Source organism: Thalia democratica, chromosome 6 (assembly GCF_965202585.1).
Source record: "Thalia democratica chromosome 6, ktThaDemo2.hap1.1, whole genome shotgun sequence".
Classification (NCBI taxonomy): Eukaryota; Metazoa; Chordata; class Thaliacea; order Salpida; family Salpidae; genus Thalia; species Thalia democratica.
The window spans coordinates 24,496,801-24,522,228 of NC_139170.1; the positions used below are offsets into that span (position 1 = coordinate 24,496,801).

Genomic DNA, 25,428 nt, shown 5'->3' on the forward strand with positions numbered 1-25,428 from the left:
TCCGGATCTTTTTTTCATACCAAGAGCCGGCCGGATCCGGATATCAGACAAAAATGGCAATATCCGGCCGGATCCGGACCGGATCTAAAATAAAAATATACTTTATAAAAAAAATTATGTTAATTTATATATATATATATATACATATAAAATAAGGTTAATGTTCAAACTTAAACACGTTCTACTGAGCCCACTTGGAGGGCTTTTAAATAATTTATTGAAATGGCGATTTTAAAAATTCTGGTACATATGTTTCATAAAGCTTTAATTTTTCATAAATTTGAATAATCATTTCAATAAATTATATATATATATCATAAAATTGGTCCAGCACTAAAAAAAAAGTGAAATCTAGAGAAATCTAGGGATATCTAGAGAAATCTAGGGATATGGGAACCCTGTAAAGTGAGTATAAACTAGCCTGAGTCAGAATAAGGTTTTTAAAAATTGAAAAAAAAAATCTAATAATAAGTAGAACAGCTAGCCTCAAGGTTGACAATTCTAGGTAATATTTACAATTAACAATCTGAAATCAAGTTCTTGAACAAAATTAACTAGAAAATCACAAAATATTGAAAACTGGATCAGCTCAAACTCATTCAAAATCTAAAAGAAAACTAGCCAGAATTTTTCAAAAAGTCTTAAAACTAGCCTGAGTTTTTATAAAAAATAAACTAGCCTGAGGCAGCCTTAGATTATCAAAAATTCCAAAAAATTTTCAAACTAGCAGGGTTGCCACTGTTTAAGTCAAAAAAAAAAAATTAGCTAGAGTGAGTATAAACTAGCCTGAGTATAAAATTACTTTAATTTAATAATCAGTAGAACAGCTAGCCATAAGGTTGACAATTTGGTAGTAAAGTTTTTAATTTTACAACATAGGTAAAGAGTTGCATTTCTGAAATGTTTGTTTCATAGTTTAAATGCAAACAAATGTAAATTAGTCACGTGTACAAAATGAGCCAATCACGGTAGGTGTTTAATTTTCGATCGTATTTTCTGACGAAAATGACTCTTTTTAATTTACACAGGGTTTGTTTTTGAAAAAATACTTTGTATGCTCTATTTTACTAACTAGATCCGAATCGGCTGGATCTCTGTTAGGATCCGGCCGGACCCGGATCCGGACTTTTTTTTTCAAATTAGAATCCGGCCGGATCCGGATTTTTTTTTTCATATCAAGATCCGGCCGGATCGGGATATCAGAAAAAAATGGCAATATCCGGCCGGATCCGGACCCGGATAGTGAGTCCGGTACATCACTAGTTTTTAATGAAATCACTTTTACACGGAGGGTAAATTTTGCACAAGTGACAACTTTGCACGGGTGACAATTTTGAACGGAATCACTTTTCACAAAGGTGAAAGGTCAGGGTTAGTGTTGTGGTTAAAGTTATTGTTAGGTTCAGGGTTAAGGTCAGTGTTGGGGTTTGGGTTAGAGTCAGGGTTAGGGTCAGGTTTAAAGTTAGGATCAGGTTTAGAATTATGGTTACGAATGATGGTTAGGGTCAGGATAAATACGTGGAAATGGACGCCATGAAAAGTTGAGGACTCTTTCATAAGTGCCCTCGTGCAAAATTAGATTTATATTAGCTCTATCATATGACCATTGTTTTCTCTGAGAAAGTTTTTTTCAAAATCTACCATAGTCATTTTCTTATAATGCCTGTTTTATATTTAAAACAACCAGTTTAAATAATTTTTTTATAGTATTAATAGTACGTAAGGTATAAAAACTTTACTCATTCAATTTCACTTTATATTGAATTAAGTTTTGTAAAACCTTCGGCTTTTGTTTTTCCAGTCAGATGTACAATTACCAGAAACTCCAAAATCTTTGGCTTGGTGTAAAGATTCAGTTTGTGTTGCTCTTAAAAGAGAATATTTGCTTGTTCAACTAAGTGGAGAAATAACTACTAAAGACCTTTCACCTACTGGTAAACATTTATATTGAAGGTAAATTAAGTTTTTTAAGTTGTATAAATGAATCTTTTGTGTAGGAAAGTCACCTGAATCTGTCATATGTTTGGTTGGAACAAATGAAATAGCACTTCAAAGAGATGAAAATTGTGTCTTCTTTAATAGTGCAGGAGAAATTACGTATAATCACATGTTTACTTGGAGCGAAACTCCTATCGCTATAGGTCAGTTTATAAATTATAATTCAAAGTTTTACATACAATAAATGATAAAAAAAAAAGCTGTCTCAACTATTTAAAAAAAACAATAACAACATATTCAGATATCTTTCGTTTTATTAAAACTTTTTCTATTTTGTTAAAAAGTATTTGCTTTAAGAAAAATATGTTAAATGAGGAAATAAAATTCTAATTTATTGAAAATAGTACTTAAGTATCAGGGTTGCCAAAAAACCTTAAATCCTGGAGCAGAAGCCTCATTAAGTTTGAATCAATAAGATAGTTAGAACTACTAATCTAAAGGTTTTGCATTAAACAGCATCTCATCCACCTTATTTGTTGTCAGTAATGAACAATTTACTTGAAGTTAGAACAATGCATCCAAGAATGTTTGTACAAAGCATTGACTTGAGCAAGCCAAAAAATATCTATCGTTACCAGTAAGTAAAAACTTTTCTGTATTAAAAAGTATGTTACCTGAAAAAGATGTGTTTATAAAGCGTTTGTATAACTCAATAAAATATGTGACTTTATAAAAAAATGTTTTGCATTTGTTATCAAGCTATAACTGAGTTCAATACTTTCTTTAATGTTAAATATTATCCATTGGTTCAAATATAAAACTTAAAAGTATAGATTATAACAATAACAATACAAAACCGATTTTTTAGTACTTTTTGAACACTTTTACCAAAGACTTTTATTTTGCTGAATAAAAAGAAAATTTTTATGTACAATTTTGTGCACACTTCGATAAAAGCTTAAAGCAGCTTTAAATTAGACTACTTCAAGTCAAGACGGGTCAGTCTTATACGAAGAAACTTTTGCAAGAAGTGTCCCTTTTTCACGAGTGAGTTTTGCACGGTGACTTCGTCAAGGGTAGGGGTTAGGGGTAACAATTATAGTAAAAAAAGGTAATAAAAAAATAAAAATATTGATCAAGAGTAAGCATTAGGGGTAACACTGATTGTACAAAAAAAAAAAAACACTTTGACAAGAGTAAGGTTTAGGAGTAAAAGTGGTAATAAAATATATAGGTATAAAAAAAGAGGGAAAATAAATAAAATTACCGATAAAGGATAAGGGTATAGAACAAAACGAAGAAAAGTTTAACACCATGCTAAAGTGTCGTCAATAAGTGCAAAAGTAGTACGGTGCAAAAGTGTACCTTCGTACATTACTTGCACCTACTCACTTCAAGTACCTTATCAAGCTTTAAATAAATATTAGAATATTTTTTGTCTTTAATAATCATATTTGTTAAAAAAATCAACTTAGTTTTGATACAAGTTACATATTTATGTCTAAAGTTTAAAAATTAAAAAATGTACAATTCTGCTATATAACAATATATTTTTTCATTATGTCCGTTTTAGACAACTTTCCAAAACGTATATTCAAAAAGTCTATATTGTATGTTTAAACTTAATCACTATTTAGTTTTAAGCTAAGTATAAAACAAATTGAGTATATTAAGTTTTAAATTGATGTGTCTTTTAAGAATCTTATTAAAGGAAAGAAACAAGTTTGTAGTATAGTATGTATACATTTTTAAACAGTAATTGGGTGATAGTTTCATCATCAAGCAGTATTTGGATGCTTCAGCAGCTGCCAGCAAGCAAGCAGCTTCCCGCCTTACTTCAAGCAAAGGAATATGAACTCGCACTTCAAATAGCTGTAAGATTAAAACTATCTAGTTTGATATTTTAGTTTAAAATACAGTTTGTTATAATTATCAAGTTTAAAATTTTTACAATTTGTTTTTTTTTCGTCCTGTTTTATTTAAAGTTTATACTTTACTAAGTTATTTAGAACTAATATTTTATAAATAAAACTATTTTGAGCTTATAGTTATTATCATATAGAAATTGTCTAAATGGTCGACAGAAAAGCAAAAAATATCTACAATAGAACACATTGAAATACTGAATGCGTTTGATTTGTTTCAACAACGGAAGTTTTATGAGTCTTTAGAAAATTTTCTCGTACTTTTAGTTGGTAAGATTTAGATTTTTTAAGGTTTAACTTAAATGTTTCAACTATTAACAAGATGTTTTTTACTGTATAATTTTACAATTCAAGTATAAAAATGAATTTAATTTTAATAACTGCTGAGTTTTTTTATAGAATATAATAAAAACAATAATTAATTGTCGTTAGTCAAAGTAAAATATTTATATAGATCCTCATCAAGTTATAGGATTGTTTTCTGATTTGTTGCCTGAGAAACAACAAAATAAATTAAAATATCCCGAAGAGATTGATAAAATGCATGGCACTGAGTTAGAAAACGGGATAATTGCTCTTACTGAATTTCTTACTAAAGTTTGGAACTTTTGAATTTTTTATAAAAAGTTATCTAAAATCTATAAATTAAATTGGTCGGAAATTTTTTGCATATTTTTTATAAGTACAGTACACTTAGTTTTATTTAATTGATATATTAAAAACTTAAATAGATTTTAAAATTTAGCTAATTTTTATAGGCACTTAAAGTTTAAAGTTAAACGTTTGCTAGTAAACCTCCTATCGAAACAAATTCACTGGATTATATAAAAATAACACAATCAGGGTTGCCACAAGGTCAGGAAGAACTAAAAAATGACAAAAGTCAGGAAAAATGGGGGTTTATGAAAAAAAGTCAGAAAAAGTCAGAAAATTGACAAAGTTAAAAAAAAAGTCAGATTTTGTCAGTTTAAATTGATAGAACTATTTATTTTTCAAAGCCTTCAAATGGTAAAAAAATAATTAAAAATCCTTTCAAGTCAGACAAAAATTGCAAAGTTTTCCCAGAAATTTACAAAGTTATTTGATTTCTAATGCCTTCATCTGGTATGAATTAATAAAATACCCTTTATAATACTGCAAAATTAATCTATTAACATATTGAACAAGTACCCTACTTGAACAAGCAGTTTTTGTTAGCTTTTTAATATTGATGATTTGTAGCAAGGACACTTCCATAGTGAAACTGTGATATATACACAAAAGTTTATATAACATAAGTTTAGAATCAAAGTGTTTTTTGTTTAAGTAAATAATTGAGGCAGCAAAATTGGAAGTAAAAAATAAATGAGTGAAAAAAGAAAAGAGTTGAAGCCCACAAATTGTGGGTAGATTTAGAGAAAATAGTCTTTTCGACAAGTGTAGAGGCAGCAGATGAGAACGATTTGAATAAAATGAGGCAAATGGTTAACTGCAAAGAAAATTAAGCGGGATGCAGACCAGATGAAGGAAACCATATCTTCATTAGATAAAGAGGTTGAAGTGCTAATAAAGAAATGGAGAAAATAAACTTTAGTACATACAATAAAAAAACCCGTGTTTAATAAATTTCTTTATTCTTTTAAGGTTTTAATTATAAAAGTTCGTTATTGTTTTAAGGTTTTAGTTGTGATAGTTTGTAATTAATTTAAGGTTTTAGTTGTAAAATTTCTTTATATGGCGTTTCGTTTATTTAGATTCATTTATGTTAGGAAATGCTAAAAAATTGTGTCTTTTTTCAGACAAGCTGTGTTTATAAGGTAATAATACAAGTATTTTACTGATAGAGCTGTTTATTGCAAATACATCAATCATACACAGATGGTTCAAGTGATTAACAGAAGTTTGATGATTGAATTCAGCAAAAAAAAACTGTTGTTTTAACCTGTATTAAAATTAGATTGAAAGCTTTATATAGTTTCAAATGTTAGATTATGTATCTTAGAATAAGTTTAAATTAAGAGTTTGATTTAAAAAAGTCAGAAAAATTTTAGTAAAAAGTCAGGAAATTTTTCTCAGCTTGATCTGTGGCAACCCTGCACAATACTCTTTCTAAAACTAACTAACTCTAAAACTAATAATTAATGAACTATACCGCAAAGTCAACAACAACAGCATCCGAGATCACTTACTATGGCGCGAAACATCTCAACTCTGTTGATGATGGCCGTATTATCTATTGGTTTATTAAACTAACACACAGAAACATGTGTTAGTTTAATAAACAAAGAGTACAGTGTACATTTGCTAATTTTTATATTCATTTTAAAAGATTTAAATTTGTTCAAACTAAAGCATAAAATTAGCCAGTCTTACAAAAGATAAAAAAAAGTTTTGTTTTGCGCTAAGTTATAAAGGTTGTTTTAAAAACACTACAGTTTGTAGAACATCATAATGTTTGTAACTTAAAATAGGTGTATTGTTCTTTTTCATGCAGGGTTGCCACTCGGTCAGGAAAAGTCAGGAAATCAGGAAAAGTCTGGAAAAATTTAAAAAAATGACAAAAGTCAGAAAAAGTCAGGAAAAAATGGGGGGTTTTGAAAAAAGTCAGGAAAATTGATAAATTAAAAAAAAAGTCAGATTTTGTCAGTTTAAATTTACAAAATTTATTGTTTTCCAAAGCCTTCAAATGGTAAAAATTAATTAAAAGTCCTTTAAAATCAGAAAAAAAATACAAAATTTTCCTAGAAATTTATAAAAATATTTAATTTTATTTCCAATTCTTTCATCTGGTATAAATTAGTAAAATATCCTTTACAAAACTGCAAAAATTTTCTATTAACATATTGAACAAGTACCCTACTTGAACAAGCAGATTTTGTAAGCTTTTTAGTATTGATGATCTGTAGCAAGGACACTTCCATAGTGAAACTGTGATATATACACAAAAGTTTATCTAGCATAGTTTTAGAGTCAAAGTGTTTTTTGTTTAAGTAAATAATTGAGTTCTCTACAACTAAGCAGCTAGTTTAGTATTTTATGTAACAATTTAATGTGTATACTTGACCTCTTTATAATTTTTTCAAAGTTGTTTAAATTTATAATATAAGTTATAAGAGAGGTATATGCCAAGATTAAGTTTACTTATTATTTGTATTTTTGTAGAGTAACTTAAGTTTTTAAAGTAAATAAGAGTATAACTTATTTGTTACAATTTCAAACTAAATGAGAAAATATTTTATAAATGAATGTAAAAATAAATGAGTGCCAAAAAAAAAGAAATGAAGCCCATAAGTTGTGGCTTGATTTAGAGAAAAGATTCTCTTCAACAAGTCTCTTCAACGATTTAAATAAAATGAGGCAAATGATTTTAACTGCCAAGAAAATGAATCGGAATGCAGTTCAGATGAAGGAAACCATATCTTCATTTGATGAAGATGTTTAAGTGCTAATAAAAAAACTGAGAAAATAACTTTAGTACATACATAAAAAAAACAGTATTTTATTAAGTTCTTTATTGTTTTGATGTTTTAACTGTAAAAGTTCGTTATTGTTTGATTGTTTGAGTTGTAAAAATTCCTTATTGATTTAAGGTATTAATTGTTAAAGTTCCTTATATGTCGTTTCGTTTATTTAGATACATATATGATAGGCAATGCTACAAAATCGTGTCTTTTTTCAGACAAGCTCTATTTATAAGGTAATAATACAAGTATTTTGCTGATAGAGCTGTTTATTACAAACATCAATCATACATAGATGGTTTAAGTGGTGTACTGGAAGTTTGATGATAGAATTCAGCAAAAACTGTTGTTTTTAACCTGTATTAAAATTAGATTGAAAGCTTTATATAGTTTCAAGTGTTAGATTATGTATTTTAGAATAAGTTTAATTTAAGAGTTTGATTTAGAAAAGTCAGGAAAAATTTTGTAAAAAGTCAGGAAAAGTAAGTAAATTTTTCTCAGCTTGATCAGTGGCAACCATGTTCATGGCAATGCTTAGTGTAGATGTTGAGAGTATTTATCCTTATCTATAAATGTAATATTTTATATTTGCTCATATGTAAATAAAAGTTTATATAAATCTTTTTTTAGTTTGCTTGAAAATTTTTAAAAGCTTTGTTTTGTACTAACTTTTGTTAGGGAATTTATTCGTAAGTTACTCATTTAAATTTTTTTTTTGATATTCTTGTAAGCTCTCGTCAGAAAAAGGTAAATAAAAACTAACATTCGTATAAATAAAATTTTATTTGTGCTATAAATTTTTTAAATTTTCCTACTAATAGTTTGTTACATATTAAAGAGTCAATTGTAAAACAAGTCTGCCTAAAGGTTTTAGTTAGGAATTAACTAATTAATTAGTAATTTAAAGTTAAGTTTAAGATAAAATTGATATAATAAAAATGTTAAGTACTACAAAAATTACATTAGGACTGAATAAAAAAGTAAAACATTACAAAAACTGACATTATAAAAACACACTATTTATATAGTATTTAGTTAAAGACATTTTGTTTTTTGCAAATTTTTAGTTTGTGAATTCTAACGAATAGTAATTGAGTTAAATAGAATTTTGAATATGCTAACTATGTTGTTCTTAGCACAACTAGGATTTCTGAGGAGGTGTTTATGAATGAGTGTTTGTTCACCTTTGGGCTTTTCGTCACCATTTAAAAATAATCTTATTTAGCTTATCGTTACATGCTGCTCTCGTTTGATATGGAAACTTTAAATATACGACCTACGTATCGCTTCAACTATGACAACTAAAAACGTATACTAAGTTGCTTTATTTATGGGTCAGGTGTAGCATCTTTAATTATTCCATTAAGCAGACGATTGGTATTATCCAAAACACGTAACGATATGATATTAAAACTCGATTTAGTAGCTAGTGAAGCTTGCCTAGCCAACTTAATTGTGGCTTCGCCCATGTAAGTAAGGCGGAGATAAACTGGGCTAGTATTTAAATTGAAAAAGCTTTAACTATTAATCTTGGTCAGATCTGTCGTAATTGTTTTTATAATAAATGCTTAAGGAAGTAATTTAATGGAAGAAAAATCTTGTGAATGTTATCTAATTCTCTGTCTAAAAAGTGAGCCGTACAGATCGCAATAGCTCTGTTTGAAGTGGATTGGATAATCTTAAATTTTTTTTGGTTGGTCAAAAAGAGTTTTAAGAAATGTAATTCGAAATTATTTTATATTAACACTAAAGTAGAAAAGGCGTTGTGCTGTTTCTTATGTTTAAGATTATTCTCTTTAGAATTTTTTTTTTTATGGTATAAACTTTAAAGGGCATTTATGCATTTTATTTGCACTGTGAAGAATATACTAACAATATTTTTAGAAGGGAAAGTAATAAAAACATCATCAATATAACTTGTAATACGCAATTGGCTAAATATTATTTCTTAAAAAAGGATTATTTTCATAGTAACTAACAAAAATATTAGCATGAGCTAGGCTTAAAGAGTTTCCCATTGCCACGATATCAATTTGACCAACATGAGATCATTAAAGCTAAGTTTTACATTCTTTGAAGCCTCACATAGCATATTATTACCTACATCTCTCGGTAAAGGATCTATGGATGAATAAGTATCCGCAGTCAAGTATATCTAGCTTTTTAGTTACTATATTAGAACGGGGAACGGGTCTAAATTGCACGAAAACAAAAATGCACGAGGTTAATAAATTGCACGAGGGGACTAAATTGCACGAGAGTACAAAATTGCACGAAGCCAAATTTGTACAAAGCCAAAATTGCACGAGGGCACAAAATTACAAAAGGGAAGAAAATTGCACGAGTTACATTTTGCACCTGAGTAAAAAAAAAAAAATTTATTAATAAAAAAAAAACTAAAAAGATATTTAATAAAAAAGTGAAAAATAAGTTACTGACCGAGGGTAAGGGTTAGGGGTAATAGTGATAGTAAAAATAAAAAAATAGCCGATAAAAAAAATATTAAAAAAAAAAGTTACCGACCGAGGGTAAGGGTTAGGGGTAACGGTGATAGTAAAAAAAAAACTAAGTTAAAAAAAATAATTGTTAACAAAACAAAAAAAAATAACCCGTGCAAAAGTATCTTAGTGCAATTTTATCCCCTCGTGCAAAAATATCTCCGTGCAATTTCGTACGCTCGCGCAATTTAGACAGCTACCCATTAGAACGGGCATTAGAAAAATTTTCAATTCACACAGTACCTAATTATTTTAAATTTTTTTGATAATCTTTAAAGCTTTTATTTCATCCAACCAAACAGCTTTATAGTTTCAAACTCCATCATATAACTCAAACGATTTAGTTAAATGTATATTTTTTGTTATTATTATTGCAAGTTTATTATTTTTGCTCGACCCAGGCATCAAAACCCGGGTCACTTAAACTGAAAGACACAAAGATGGACAAAAATTAAAAATAGTAATACAAAAAGTACATATTATTTTAAATAAAAAAGCATAATAATTTAAAATTTATGATTAAACATTGAAAAACAAGACTTTTAACACATAAAAGTTGTGCTAATTAATTTATTTACGCTTTGGCTTAGAAGGTTTTCCGAACATCTTGCCAACCTTATCTTTTCACGTCCTTATAAGTAACTTGATCATCAACATTTTTCAGTGATTTGAGAGTTCTAACAGCTGCCAACATAGTTGCACTATTTTTTATTTTATCATCAATTTCCAGCTTCTAGCCAACAAAAAAAAAGTTCACTTGCACTGTGAAATTCAGCAAAACATTTCGAGGCCCTTAAGTCAATCAGCAACACAGTCACGCACTTATACATAAAAAAAGTAACATTTATCCAAGTCATTCGAACGCACCAGAATGCCATAACTCAAACCGACAAAAAAAATAAAGACATATTTTTTTCTTGAACAAACATCGACCCGATATACACATCCAGACTTCCAGAACTAGGTTCTGCATATTTGTGCAACCGTTCAGTATTTTATTGTTTTTAATTATTTATTTTTATTCTTTTTCCAAAGCATAATCGATACAATTAAAATGGTATAATTTCAGAGCTAAAGTACAGACAATCGTAGAAAAACATCAAACTTTTAAATGCATTGACTGACCACAAAGATTAAAACCCAAAGCCCCAAGCACATTAACAATAAACAGACCAAAAAATGTTAATCGAACACATTGAAAAAAGTCTTATCATTTACAAAGGAAAGACGCTGCCAACAAATTAATTCAAACTATAGATTGAACCAAATCGTATTTAGATTTATTTTGATATTTTTGTTATATTTTAAAATAAGTATAAGTACTTTATAGTCAATATTTGAGTCTCGTTTAAGTTTTATACTTATTGAATTTTTTATTGTTATAAATAAGTTTTTAGTTTGTAAAACATGAAAAAAAAACAAAATATTAAGCTATACATAGTGTTTCAAATTTGTTAGCTAAATTTTCAATAACTTAAAATTTATTTTAAATTACATTGCTATTCACTCTTAAGTATTTTATTTTATTATAAAGATTGAAGTTGTTTTTAATTTCAGAAAAGAATTGAAATGTTAAAATCATCTTCGTCAACAATACACAATTTAAAGTCCATTATGCCTAGTAACAACGTAATAAAATCAAGAAAGTCTCTTTTAACAATTATTGACACTAGTTTGTTGAAGTGTTTTTTAAAGGTTTGTAAAAAATTTATGCTTTGTTCAAACTAGCATATTTTGTACTTAATTTTTAATAATCTTTAGAATTCTAAAGTTTTAACAACTATATATCAAATCTATAGAAATAGAGTTGATTATTCTTATATAATAAATGAATATTTAGCTCTACAACAAAAGTTGCATACAGAACTGTCACAATAGTCAATCAAAAAAAAAACTTAATAAGTTTAATTTACAATATGTTATTTAAAGTTTTGATGTTGATGGATCTTTTTTTAAGTTATGTAAATTTTACTATCAAAAAAAAATATCATAGTTACACAGTTGGTAAAAATAATTCTTTTGTCTAGTTTACTTATGACTAATTCTAAATTTTGAAATAGTTTTTTCAAAGTATATATTTTTTCTTAGTGATCAACGAAAACATTAGCGAAAGTCTACAGAGCCTAAGCCTGCACTTTCGTATACCGTGAGACAAGCTCAAGTTTAATTTAAGGTTTGATCACACCGATCATTAGACCACAAGCCTTGGGTAGACTGAGACCGGTTTTGTCCTTATTAGGACTCATAAGTCAGTCGAAATCGAATAAAACTTCATCAATCTACAAACGGCCTATGATGCTTTCACATGAAGCAATCGTTTAATGGTAATTGATCAGTGACGCCAGCATTGACTTTTGCCGTGCTACATTTAATACATTGTCCTAGTAGATGGCATAATAAACCGTTTGTTTATTGAAGACTGCAAGTTTTTTAGGTTGTGATTGACTGATGAGTCCTAATAAGGACGAAGGCTTGTGGTCTGATGATCAAATTAGTGTGATCAAACCTTATGTTAAACTTCATTCTTGGCTTCAAAAAAATCTGTTTAAACTATTTTTTTAGTGCATTTAAAAAACACTACTAATAATAAATGCAACATATGTACTTAAAAATGTACTTAAAAAACTTATGTACTTAAAAATTAGACTAATTAAAATAAAAGGTATGGTTTTCTTAAAAAAGTTTTATTGCTTACTGTAATGTCTATATATAGGTAATATCTTCAGGGTTGCCAAAAAACCTGAAATTCTGGAAAAACCTGGAATTTGACAATTTAGGCTAAAAAAACCTGGAACTTGGGAAATTTTGAAAAAAAACTAGAATTTTAAACAAAAATTACTAAAAAACCTTGAAAAACCCTGAAATGTTAAACAACTTTTACATATTAAGTAGTAAAATTTCGATTTGACATAGAAAAATCTATCTTATTCAAATAGAAAAATCTATAGTAAAGATGAAAAAAAGTTGTCATTTTTCTTAAAAAAAGTTGTCATTTAAAAAAGCTTTAAGATATCTTTTCAATGTTATTATGTAACAGATTTGCCTTGTTATTGAATTGCACTTGAGTTTTAGCCATTAGGCGGTTAATGTTTTCATTGTATATAGAGCTGTTGATGTAAGCAGTAATTTTGACTAATTTTGTATATATTCTTATAAACTGTTCATTCATTGCTGTTATTAATTTAAAATAAAATATAATAAACTACTTTTCACTTGTATTTAGTTCTATAGAAATTAACTAAACTTTTTTATTTAAAGGTAATCTCTTATACAGGCCTAGGGTTACAATTATACTATTTAACACAGTTTTTTATCTTAAACTTCAATTTGAACTAGAATTAGACTCTAAAACGTTAAATTTTGAAAACCTGGAGAAAACTAGATAAAAAAATTTGGTAACCCTGTATCTTGCATTAGATAAATCTTTAAATATATTTTTTGTTCATGTCTAGCTTTATACAAACGAAATTAACTTTTTAGTAATTGTAAACATTTTTAAAGATTTTGTTTTAAATAAATTAGAACGTTTATGCAAACTTAGTGTGTCTTATATTTTTAATGGTTTGTTTAGTGACGTACAATTCTGTAAAGTTTTTTGCTTAATTTCATGTACATTTTGATTTGTGTTTTAAAATGTTATTATAATAAACAAACTGAAGAGATGTTTTGTCTAACAGAATAGTGAAGCAATTGTATTTGTTAAACTTAGTGTATTATTAGTAAGTATATATATAACACACATTGCGGCCGCAAATAGAAGTAAGAAATGTTAGCTGTCGAGAATCAGAAATTCAAGATTCTAATAAAATTACAGTTTCAAAAAAAACATCTCTTCAACTGAATTTTGTCAATCGGCGCAAGGTCATTTGAAGGGGTTATTCTAAATCAAATATGGATAATTTTAAAGTTAGAAAATCAACCCTTGAAAAAAAACTTTTTAATTAATAACTTTGCATACATATTCATCTATTTTTTCATAGTAGTGAAAAATTATTTTAAAATGATGTTTTATGTAAAGTATAATAAAAATATAAAGTTTGTTTTAATGAAAAGTAAATAGTATTTTCACAAAAAAAAGTACTTTTTTCACATCTTTTTGTCTTAAATCCAGTAAACTTTCAAATATTATGTAAAAATAATTATTAAGTAGGGAAGGATTTTTTGCGGTATTGTTAAAGATTGAATTTTCTCGAAGTTTCTTTAACATTATTAAGTATTTTCACACAAACACAATGACAACTATCCAGTATAACGGAAGTATCTGATTTATTAAAATTCAAAAGTGGGTTAAAGTAAATATGCGTACTTGCTCTTACTCTTCTCGTAATTTTCTTTTCAACTTTGTTAAGTCAAAAGTTTTTAACAATTCGATCTTGTTTTGTCGAGTTTTGTCTTAACTATCAGCTATTTTAAACTTCTTGACGAAATTCAAGGTAACTGTTGAGATTCAAACAATCAAAATCGTAGAGCTCAGTAGTTTCCTTATAGAAGGTGCAAAAATACGCGAAAAAAGACTATTTCACTAGAAACCTATATTCTGGTTAATTTTTAACAAATTTCTTAAAATTTTACTGTAAGTCCACTACTGATATATGTATCTTTAAAAAATAATTAGTCAAGTAACAACAATACAAAATCTTCTTTTTGCTTATGATGTTGCATTCGTAGCTTACTCAACCCAAAATGTTCAATACTACTGAGTCAGATTTAGCCTTAAAAAACAAGTCCTAGTCCAAGGAAAATATATTCTACCAATACTCAAGATCGATGACAATACGTAGAACATGTTAAAAACTTTCTGTAACTTTACTCAAGTAACGCGTCAAATACATCATAGGTCAAAAAAGTTAATTGTCACATCGGTAAAGCTTTAGACACGTTTACTAGACTTGCAAAATTTTAGAATAACCAAAAACCAAGTATACGCATCGAGTCTAATGTTTGTTGTGCCTGTGTATGCAGTGCTCTGCTAGACGGTGGTGAAACGTAGACTTGTCAGTGTGCGTGTAAATAAAATCAACTTTTTCCACGAATGATGCCTCCGTTCTTATATTCAAGCGGCAGGTTACTGTAATGGAAAACATAAAGTATTTTTTTGATCTACTTCATATAATTAATATGGTTAAGGAATACCTTAAGTATTAAATGTTAACCAGATTAAATATATCTTTTTATATTACTAACAAAATTATAGCTGGATTATGTGTATATAATATAGAATTTTATTTGCTTACCTAATTTCTAAACTTTATATAGTTACTTTTTTATTCTTAAACTTAAGTGTTTATTTACAAGTTAAACTTTTCTAAACGTTTATATTTAAAAAAAACTTTTTTAATTTTTATAACACAAGTTTTAGTACATCCGTTTGAAAGACTTAAAGTCAATAAATTTTTTTAAAAATAAAAAGTTTCTAAATAGAGTATATAAAGAGTATATTTTTAGACTAACGATGCAATGGTAGGTCCTTTGCTAAGAGTAGAAAACTACTGTCATTTAGAGGAGTCAGAAAAAGTTTTGAAGAAAATGTCAAAGACAAGAGAACTAATTGAGCTTTACAAAAGAAAAAACAAACACGAAAAAGGTTAATTTTTTTTACCTATTATTGATTATAACAGTTTTTTTTTGTACAGACATCATATTTAAACTTTGACTTTTAAAATTAGTTTTTAAAATGTTTTTTTTTTTACAGCATTGATGGTTTTATCTGAAAGATTAAAAAATTTCGGACATGCATCTGAATTAGTTGAATACTTACAACACCTTGGTAATTTTATTTTGTAATAGTTTTGTATTTTTATGAAAGTCAAAAGTCTTATTTTTAGGACCCACACACATGAACTTGATATTAAGGTTTGCAGATGAACTTCTTGATATTAACCCCCAGGATTGTTTAAAAGTTTGTTAATTTTTATTATTATTATTTTTTAATATTGAATTTCTAATTTTCCAAACTTTGAAACAACTTATTTAATAATTATAATTCAATCAAGTGTTTCTTTTTTATGGCTAAGTATACTAATAGATATCAATATTTAAATTACTTGACAACCGCTTTATAAAATATATTTATATGATGCTACAGCAGCTTTTTATTACCTTAAATTGTAGTTCAACTCAGTAAAAAAATAGTACTATAGTAGGTTTTATATAAGTACCAATTAAATATTTTACAAAATTTGTATAATCTATCAATTATTAATATACCGGGTGCAGCCAGGTCTTAATTTTAAAAAGAACTAGTTCCATTCGGATCAAATTAATTGGAAAGACCAGGAGTATTTTTGTAGATTCAAAGTTTCTATAATATATAAAATAGTAATATAAGTACGTTTTAATTTGTTGTAAAACATTGATACTATTTCTGCTATAAAATTATTCATTAAATAGCTATCAATTACAAAAATTCACAAGTATGAAATACTTTTACAAATAGTAATTGACCTACATAAATACCATTTGCAACTAAAAAGTAAAATAGTTTTATTCGTTTTTAATTCGAAGCTTTTCCTCTTACTTCTATAAAACTTTATCAAGACTGAAAGATGAGTTAGTAATTAATTTTGCAATAAGTTTGTGACTTGTAATATTATGACGTTTACAATAGATATTTTAGATTTTAAATGTTAATAACTGTATATAGTAAATATGATACCTAAACAAAGTTTAAAACAAAGTTATAACAAAAAACACTTGAAAGATTTAAATCAATATATACTTAAAACTGTTCGTTTTCCATTCAAAGTTATTTGCGTATTTAATACAGGGTTTTCTTTCTCAATGACCATTGATTCTAACCTATAAAGGTTATATCGCTTTAAAACTTTAGAATTGTCATAGATATTTGTGTTTTAGCAGGATTTACAGTTGTAGATGTGTTGAAATATTGCGCTGTTTTTTTCGTATCCTTTGTGGTCTTCGATTTGTCGGAAAAGTTGTCTGGATGTCTCTTCTACGTAGGAGATGTTCTGATCTTAAGAGCAAGTATATTTGTAAATGATATTCGCATCGAAAGATTTTTATTTCAAGTAGATATTGATTTAAATGTTTTAAGTGTTTTTTGTTATAATTTTGTTTTAAATTTTGTTTAGTTATTATATTTACTATCTACAGTTATTAACATTTCAAATCTAAAATATCTATTGTTTACGTCATAATATTACAAGTTACAAACTTATTGCAAATTAATTACTAACTCATCTTTCATTCTTAATAAAGTTTTATGGAAGTAAGACGAAAAGCTTCGAAATAACAATGGTTATCATTTTACTTTTTAGTTGCAAATGCTATTTATTTAGAACAAAAACCTTCCAACAATAATACATAATTGAAATAAGAGCCAATAAAATAAAGAACTTAAACAAAAGATACGAACTGTTTGCTAATTGTCCACACTTAAAAAAACTTCACTTCAAGACTTAAGCGCTTGATATTTAGTTTTGCATGTCATTTTATTTACTAAAATTCATTTTAACTTATTAGTGCAAAACGTTTTTAGTCCCTTTTAAATAGTTAAAAAAAAACCCCAGCTTTAAATTATAAAAACTAAATTATAACATTAACTTAGTTCAAAGTATACATTAGTTACGTCATAATAATAGAAGCGATGTTATTCTAAAAAAATTTCAATGCAATTTTAAATTAGTATAATTTAGCTACAGACAGCTAGTAGTTTATCAACTTATATATTCAATTCAAATCCCTTTATTCATGGTAAAATGTAAGTCATTTAGTTTATTTATTTACTTCAAGCTGATTGTATTTTTTTAATTTAGTAGTTTTATGTTCAATACCTAAGTTAAAGTTTTCAATTTATTAAGTAATTCTAGTACATACAATTTTAATGTTTAAGACTCGAAACTTTCTAAACATCATATATAAGTTACAAATTCTAATTTACTTGTTATGTTTTACATTTTAGTATCTTCCATGTTTTGTTTTACTTTTATTTTTTAGATTTAAATTGTAACTGAAGATCCCTTAAAGGGTGAAACTGAGTTTTGCAAATAAAATTTTGATTAATTAATGTTGTATACTTTTCTCCTTATTTTCAAATAAGTTGAGAACTATTTTTGTTCAATTTAGAACCTCAAATTTAAATTTATACATAGTTGACCATTTCAGTATTTAAAAAAAGTTTTCTTTTTACTGAAGAAAATCTAAAAATATTTAATGGAAAGTAAGAAAGTCTTCAGCTTCCACTTTTTGTCATATATTTTCCCTAATCGGACCGATAAAAGCATATTGATTTATTAATTCATATTTATTTTTCTTCTATATATAAAGAGTTACCAAAAACATGGAAATCCTGAAAAAACCTAAAACCTTACAATTTAGGCCAAAAAACCTAGAAAAACTTAAATTTTTTTAAAAACCTGAAATTTTAAACTGTTTTTATATATTAAGTTATAATAAATAATGAACGTTACCACATGACCGACAACAACAGCATCAGAGACAACCCTACGACCTCATGTTAAGTTATGAAATTTCGATTAGATACGAAAATCTATCATATAGATAATTTTGTTTGTAGCATTTATAATTTAATTTATAAAAAAACACATGTAATTAGCTTAACAATATCTTTTCAATCTTGTTATACTATTTATGACATTTTTTAAACTTAAATTCTGTTTTATTTTAAAAATAAACCAAAACTTTGTTTTTAAGAAACCTTAAAGAAATTCAGAAAACCTGGCAAAAAATATTTAAAAAACCTTTGACAACTCTGTATATAACACACCAATACTTATTTTTGTATTTCTTAAGTTTTAATGGATTTTTTAGTTCTAAATCAATTAATTTTTAAACACTTTGTTCATTTTCTTGTAACAAAAGCGTTTTGACAAAAATTAATACTTCAGGTATAATTAATTTAATTTAGTTTAATTTGTAACTAGAAAATTATTATAGGTAATAATAATAAAAATATACATACTGTTCTCTTCCAGTAGATAATTTCTATGAATATCTCTATGATGTAAAGTTTTTATAGTTTCAATATATTTTTAGATTTTTACTGCTGACACAATTGAGTCAGAGTCTTTAGATAGAAATACGGTTCTTGACTATTTTCAAGGAAAAGCTACTAACCTTGTTACACCTTATCTAGTTAGTTATATAAATTTTAGCTACATACAATATTTTAATTAAGAATGAAACATAGAATAAAACTGTATTTTAAAGAAAACAAATATCAAAAACTCTAGTGCATTAAAAAGTTTATTTATTTTTATTGATTACTGTAAAAGCTAATTTAAGAATAACCTAAAGCTTGTATTTGGTAAAAGACTATATATACACAGGGTTGCAACTTTACCTTGAAAAACCTGGAATTCGACAATTTAGGCAAAAATAACCTGGAAAACCTGGAATTTGAGAAATTTTGAAAAAAAACTGGAAAAACCTGGAATTTTGAATAAAAAACCTGGAATTTTAACAATTTTCACATGTTCAGTAGTAAAATTTCGATTTGACTCAAAAATTCTATCATATAAATAAAAATTTTTACTCCTCATCAAAAATTTTTTTCATTAAATTATCTTTTCACTGTTTTTACACTATTTTACACACATTATCTTACCTTAGACCCAAAAGTGCGTACTTTTAAAAACTTTAAATAAATTTAGAAAACCTAGAAAATTTTTGAAAAAATAAGTGGCAACCCTGTATACAGTTCTAAAAAGTTTATTTAAATTTTTAAAAAATAATTAACAAAAACAAAACAGGAACATTTGATATTTTCTTTAGAAGATGAAACCGAAGAATTTCACAATACTTTAGCAATATTGTACAAAGACCTTTATATCAAATTACATACACAATTAAATTTAACACATTCTGAAGGTAATGTACCTTATATACTAATAACAAAAAATTTTTTATAAATATTTTGTATTCCTTTTCACACAAATATAAACTTTACGAAATGTTTTTTGTTAATTCTATAGACTAAATTAAGGGCATAGGGGGGGAGGGTGTAAAACACTTTTTTTTTCTTAATTTGATCAAATTCTATATAGTTTTTACTAAGCTACAAGATATTTTTTACAGATTTGAAAAAATTAAAGCAAATTTTGAGATATAGCCGGTCAAAGTCGGAGACAACAATAAGATCCTTATGGGAGGCGCAAACTAAAACCGCAAATAACTAGAAATTACTAAAAATCTATCTCCGCCTACGTTTTTTGAGATAACTACCTCAAATTTTCAGGAAATGTTCCTTGCAATATTTAGAAAATTCTGTCAAAACAAAATTTAAAAAAACTAAAAAATACAAATTTTATTACAAAAAAAAAATGTTTTTTTGTTTATTTTAAATATAAAATTTTAATTTTTTATTTTTTAAAAAATTCTTTCCGACAGAAATTTTTAAATATATCAAGGAACACTTCCTAAAATTTTTAGGTAGTTATCTCAAAAAATGTAGGAGAAGGTAGATTTTTAGTGAAATAGTCTATTTTTGCCGTTTTAGATTGCGTCTCCCATAAGAATCCTATTGTTGCCTCCGACTTTGACCGGCTATATCTCGAAAATTATTCTGAATTTTTATTATCTGTTAAAAGTATTTTGTAGCTTAGTGAAAACTATATAAAATAATAAACTTATTCTTTCAAAAGTTTAATCTACAAACTAAGTTTCTGTCAAAGACCTCGTCAGTGCTTAAATAAATCTTATACAAATAGAAAATATAAATATATAAAATAAGGTCAAATTTCGAAAAAAAAATTGTTTTACCCTCCCTATGCCCTTAATCTGGGGTCTTAATAATTTACAAAATAAATTGCTGTTACTTAAATGAATTTTTGATTAGCCCATTTACTATGTAGTTTAGATGTAGCTAGGTTTCATAGAAAAATTAAGTATAAAATAAATTTTATACTTTTTTTAAAAGTTTTATTAGTAATAAAAAATGTGACTTAAAATAAAATTAACAAATTGAAACAATCGCTAAATGATATATGTAAACTATTTTTCTTAAATATGTAATACTTGTATTGTTACGAAGAGTTTAAAAATTGTGGTAAAATGAATGTAATGAATAATGTTTACATGATTTAAGATACCAATTAATTGCAATTAAAAATACTTTTTTGTTTAACAGGTTTATTTGAGCAATGCTTTCAAATTTTAACTAATTTCCTTTTCAAAGCAAATAATACTCACCAAACTGTTTAATAAAACATAAATACGAGTAAATTTAAAAAACAGTCAGTAAAATATAAATCATATTAAAAAAAAACTAGTTAAAGATAAAAAGAACAAAAATGGACTTATCAAAAAAATTAAATTTAGTTCTAGATTCTTTATCAGGGTTTAGTTGATAATTAAGTTTTGGTGTAAACTTTTTTAATCAGAATTGCTTAAAACGCTAATAAACTTCTTCATTTTTTACCAAATTTAATTACATCAAAACAGTTTGAATATCATCATAATTTTAACAAAATTTACATTGCTTAATATTGGAAAATACTGCTTAATTTGTTGGTCTAGTCTAGTATGTTCTTCAGTCTATAGTTCTGCCAAACAGTTATCGCTTTGTTTCTCCAATATACTTTGTATCCATATCTCCTGGACTTTTAAACGTACAAATGAGTCATCTCCTGTAATATTTGTTGATTTTATTTTTCAATGAGAAGCATTTTGTTGTTATAGAGGCTACTTATATGTTTATATAAATCATTTAAATTTTTTTTATCATATTTCAAATAGAATTTTCTGAAACCTTTTTAATGGAAGGTATTGCTTTTTATTGGCTTTGATAAAACTTTTTCAGTTTCATTAAATATAAACTTATTTGATAACCGTTACTTAGTAGAATATTTTTTATCTTATTTATTTCTTTGTTCTTTGATTCTTTTGATATAGTCCTTCAATTTATGATAAGTTAATATTTTATTAGTTTTTTCCTCCATGTTTGTGGGACACAATAGTTTGAATTTAGGAAAACGCCTGTATTTAATGGTTTCTTGTAAATTGAGGTAGTAAATTTGTTCTTGTTTATTTTTACATTATGTCAAGAAAGGGAAGTTAGTTCGACATACTGGATTCCCTAGTTAATATAAGATCTTCATAAAATTGTTCAATTTTCGATTGAACTCATTTGCCTTTTTATCATTAGAAAATATAGTAAATATTTCATCTACATACCTACAATACTATATAGGTTTATCTTGCCTTAATCAGGGTTCGTGCGCGTCAGGCTAAGTGAGGCTAAATCATTTTTTTGAAAAAATTTGAAAAACGTCAGGCTAAATCAGTTTTTTTATTTAAAAATTTGATAATCTCAGTTTTTCTCAGTTCATATGCTTGAAATTATTTTTTTTAATAATTGAGAAATCTTTTTAAAATCATAATCTTGATCAAATTGAGATGTGAATTTATTTCTAAATAAATAATTAGTTATTAAAGACAAAATCAGTCAGTATTTGTAAAAGTAAATGCTTAACACCTTTTGTTTAGTCTCTAAAAAAAGTTTAAGAATCTTCATTATTTTATTTTGAGTAGATTATATAGGTCATAATTATTAAAATTCATAAAAAAATACAGTTTAAACATTACAGTTTAGTTCAAAAACTTAGCTGTTTGTTTGAATTTGTCAACATCAGTTATGTATTTCAGAGCTTAGTTGATTGAACTGTTTAATTTCTAATTAAAGGCTTTATACCAAATACTTTTTAGATTAAAACTCTTAGCAGTTTATTCATATATTTTACTGTTTGTTTAAAGTAATTAGAGATATTCACAACACTAAAACTTAGCTTTAATATATAAGTACTAAGTTTTGTGGGAGTACAAATTTTGGGTACAATTCATTTTTATTTACAAGAACAAAATATTAAAGGTTTTTTCTTTTCAATTTAAGTCAGGGTTCGTGCGCGTCAGGCTAAACCAGTTTTTCTATTTAAAAATTTGAGAATCTCATTTTTTCTCAGTTCAAATGCTTAAAAAGTTTTGGTTAAAAAAAATTGAGAAATATTTTCAAGATCAAATTGAGATGTGAATTTATTTTTTAATGATGATTTAGTTATTAAAGACAAAATCAGTCAGTATTTGTAAAAATAAAGGCTTAAAACCTTTTGTTGAATCTTCAAAAAACTTTTAAGAATCTTTATTATTTTGTTTTTAGTAAATTATATACGTCATAATTATGAAAATTCATTAAAAAATACAGTTTAAACATTACAGCTTAGTTAAACAACTTAGCTGTTTGTTTGAATTTTAATACTCGTGTAAACCTTTCATTTCAAATTTTAATAAAACACAACAACGCAAGTTGTTTTATTATAAATCTTTTAGTTATAATGTTGTTACTTAGTGCTTTATTAAATTGAACGATTGTGTGTAGTAATATATATTAAATTTTTACAGCAGTAATAGATTAGATATAACGCTTATATTAAAACTTATCACTGAATTTGTTATGTTAAGGGCATAGGGGGTCAATCACCTTTTTCACAATTTAGTCTTATTTTATTGAGTTGTAACTAAGCTATGAGTTGCTTTTGCAGATTTTAAAGCTCAAAATTTATTTGAGATAAAGCTGGTTGAAGTCGGAGACTACAATAGTACTAATCAAGACCTCCCAATACCTAAAACGACTTCTAAAAGGAGATTTTCCTTACTTTGAAAAAATGTCAGGCTAAATTGGTCTCAGTCAGGCTAAATGAAAAAAATTCGCGCACGAACCCTGTTAAGTGTAAGCTTTTTAAATTTGATACAACATCAACAATCACTGTATTTATTTAGAGTTTAGTATTTATAATTATGTATCAATTTTAAGTGTTAGTCAAAATACTATAATACTTTTTTTATACTTATTTTAATACTTGTGTAAGCGTTTAAATTTTAATAAAACGCAACAATGCACGTCGTTTTATTATAAATCTTCTGGTTATAATGTTTTTACTTAGTGCTTAATTAAATTAAACAATTGTGTTTAGTATTATATACAAAATTTTTACACTAGTAATAGATGAGATATAACACTTATATTTAAACTTATCACTGAATTTGTTATGTTAAGGGCATAGGGGGTCAATCACCTTTTTCACAATTTAGTCTTATATTATTGAGTTGTAAATAAGCTATGAGTTGCTTTTTGCAGACTTTTAAAGCTTAGAATATTTTTGAGATAAAACTTGTTGAAGTCAAAGACTACAATAGTACTAATCAAGACCTCCCAATACCAAAAATGAATTCTAAAGGGGATTTTCCTTACTTTGAAAAAATGTCAGGCTAAATTGGTCTCAGTCAGGCTAAATGAAAAAAAATTCGCGCACGAACCCTGCTTAATAGATCTTCTAGTTTACTAAAAAACAGTTAGCTAAAAGGGTAGCCAGTGGTAATCCCTTAGATAGTCCATCATCAATTTGTTGGACACTTCCCTGTTAAAAATAAACATACTCTGAAAACATGTTTTAAAAAATTAATAATATTGCAATAAAATTGTTTATTATTTTGTTATTTTTAATAAATGAAATAATTAAGTTACCTGTTAACTTACAATACAATCAGTTTATTTGTTTCAGACGTAGTCTTGCTTATAGACAACAATCTTGATGTTCATGAAACTTCCATAGGTCTTGTTGAAGCTCGAAGCAAGCTTACTGTTTTTTTAGAAATTTCTAAAAGTTACAATCCCCAGTGTCTTTTAAGTGAATTTCCCGAAGACAGTCAGTTGTTAATAACAAATTATAATATACTTGATTTTTCATTATTTTTATTTTGTTATTATTGTTCTATTGACAACTAAATTTAAAACAATTTTAAAAAAGAAATAGTTATTTGTGGCTCATATATTTAATTTTGTTTCCTAAAGATATAGTAAATAAATAACTTTATAAAATTTAAAGTTAATCGTTTGCTAATAAAGATCCTAGTGAAACAAGTTCACTGGAATTTATGACAATAACAAATTTTAACCGTACTCTTTCTTTATGTAACTAACACATGTTTCTGTGTGTAAACAAAACACACTTCAACGGAGCTCTGTAAAAAGTAATAGAAGATAAAGTAGGTGTATATATGTGTTATTAAAAGTATAAATTATTCACAATAACCTATAGTATTCGTTTTTATTTTTGTTAAAAAACACATATATAGACCTACTTTAGCTTCTATTCTTCATTACAATGTTTATTTTCTTTAGAGCTCCGTTTAAGTTTGTTAACTTGTTAACAAACAGGAACATGTGTTAGTTAATAAATATTAACTTTAATTCAACAAATATATATTTAGCTATTTATAAGAACAATGTTTAATCGTATTAAAACATGTTCATAAGTAGTTTTTTTTTCTAAGTTTCATTTTTATATAAACTTGTATTTAATTATTTAGTTTTAACAGTATCTTATATAGACATATGGAAAGTTTTTTTTTTCAATAAACGAGTTTTATGTTGTCAACTGTATACATATTTTTGGTTAACTTATAACAATTCACTCTAAATTTAGTGTTGCACGAGGAACGAGCACTGATTCTAGGAAAGCAGGGAAGTCACGAGAAAGCTCTCGCTATTTACATATTTCAATTACACAATATTGATAAAGCAGAGCATTATTGTACAAATTTGTATGACGAAGACCCGAAAAACAATAAAACTGTGCGTTTGTTTGTAGTATA

The 25,428-nt window shown here is 26.4% G+C and overlaps 1 protein-coding gene across 2 annotated transcripts in view; it reads left to right on the forward strand.

Moving 5' to 3' along the window:
• The window catches only part of LOC145839513 (vam6/Vps39-like protein), a 55,297-nt gene that overhangs the window by 17,320 nt on the left and 12,549 nt on the right, over window positions 1–25,428 (forward strand). For both annotated transcript variants that reach the window (XM_082947110.1, XM_082947111.1), the window contains exons 5-18: window positions 1,802–1,934; window positions 1,998–2,141; window positions 2,455–2,575; window positions 3,695–3,812; window positions 4,001–4,133; window positions 4,318–4,460; window positions 11,359–11,496; window positions 15,247–15,385; window positions 15,494–15,568; window positions 15,627–15,700; window positions 18,817–18,915; window positions 19,533–19,650; window positions 24,336–24,479; window positions 25,260–25,408. In XM_082947110.1, coding sequence (XP_082803236.1) covers window positions 1,802–1,934; window positions 1,998–2,141; window positions 2,455–2,575; window positions 3,695–3,812; window positions 4,001–4,133; window positions 4,318–4,460; window positions 11,359–11,496; window positions 15,247–15,385; window positions 15,494–15,568; window positions 15,627–15,700; window positions 18,817–18,915; window positions 19,533–19,650; window positions 24,336–24,479; window positions 25,260–25,408 — 1,728 coding nt within the window. The remainder of the gene's footprint in view (window positions 1–1,801; window positions 1,935–1,997; window positions 2,142–2,454; window positions 2,576–3,694; window positions 3,813–4,000; window positions 4,134–4,317; window positions 4,461–11,358; window positions 11,497–15,246; window positions 15,386–15,493; window positions 15,569–15,626; window positions 15,701–18,816; window positions 18,916–19,532; window positions 19,651–24,335; window positions 24,480–25,259; window positions 25,409–25,428) is intronic.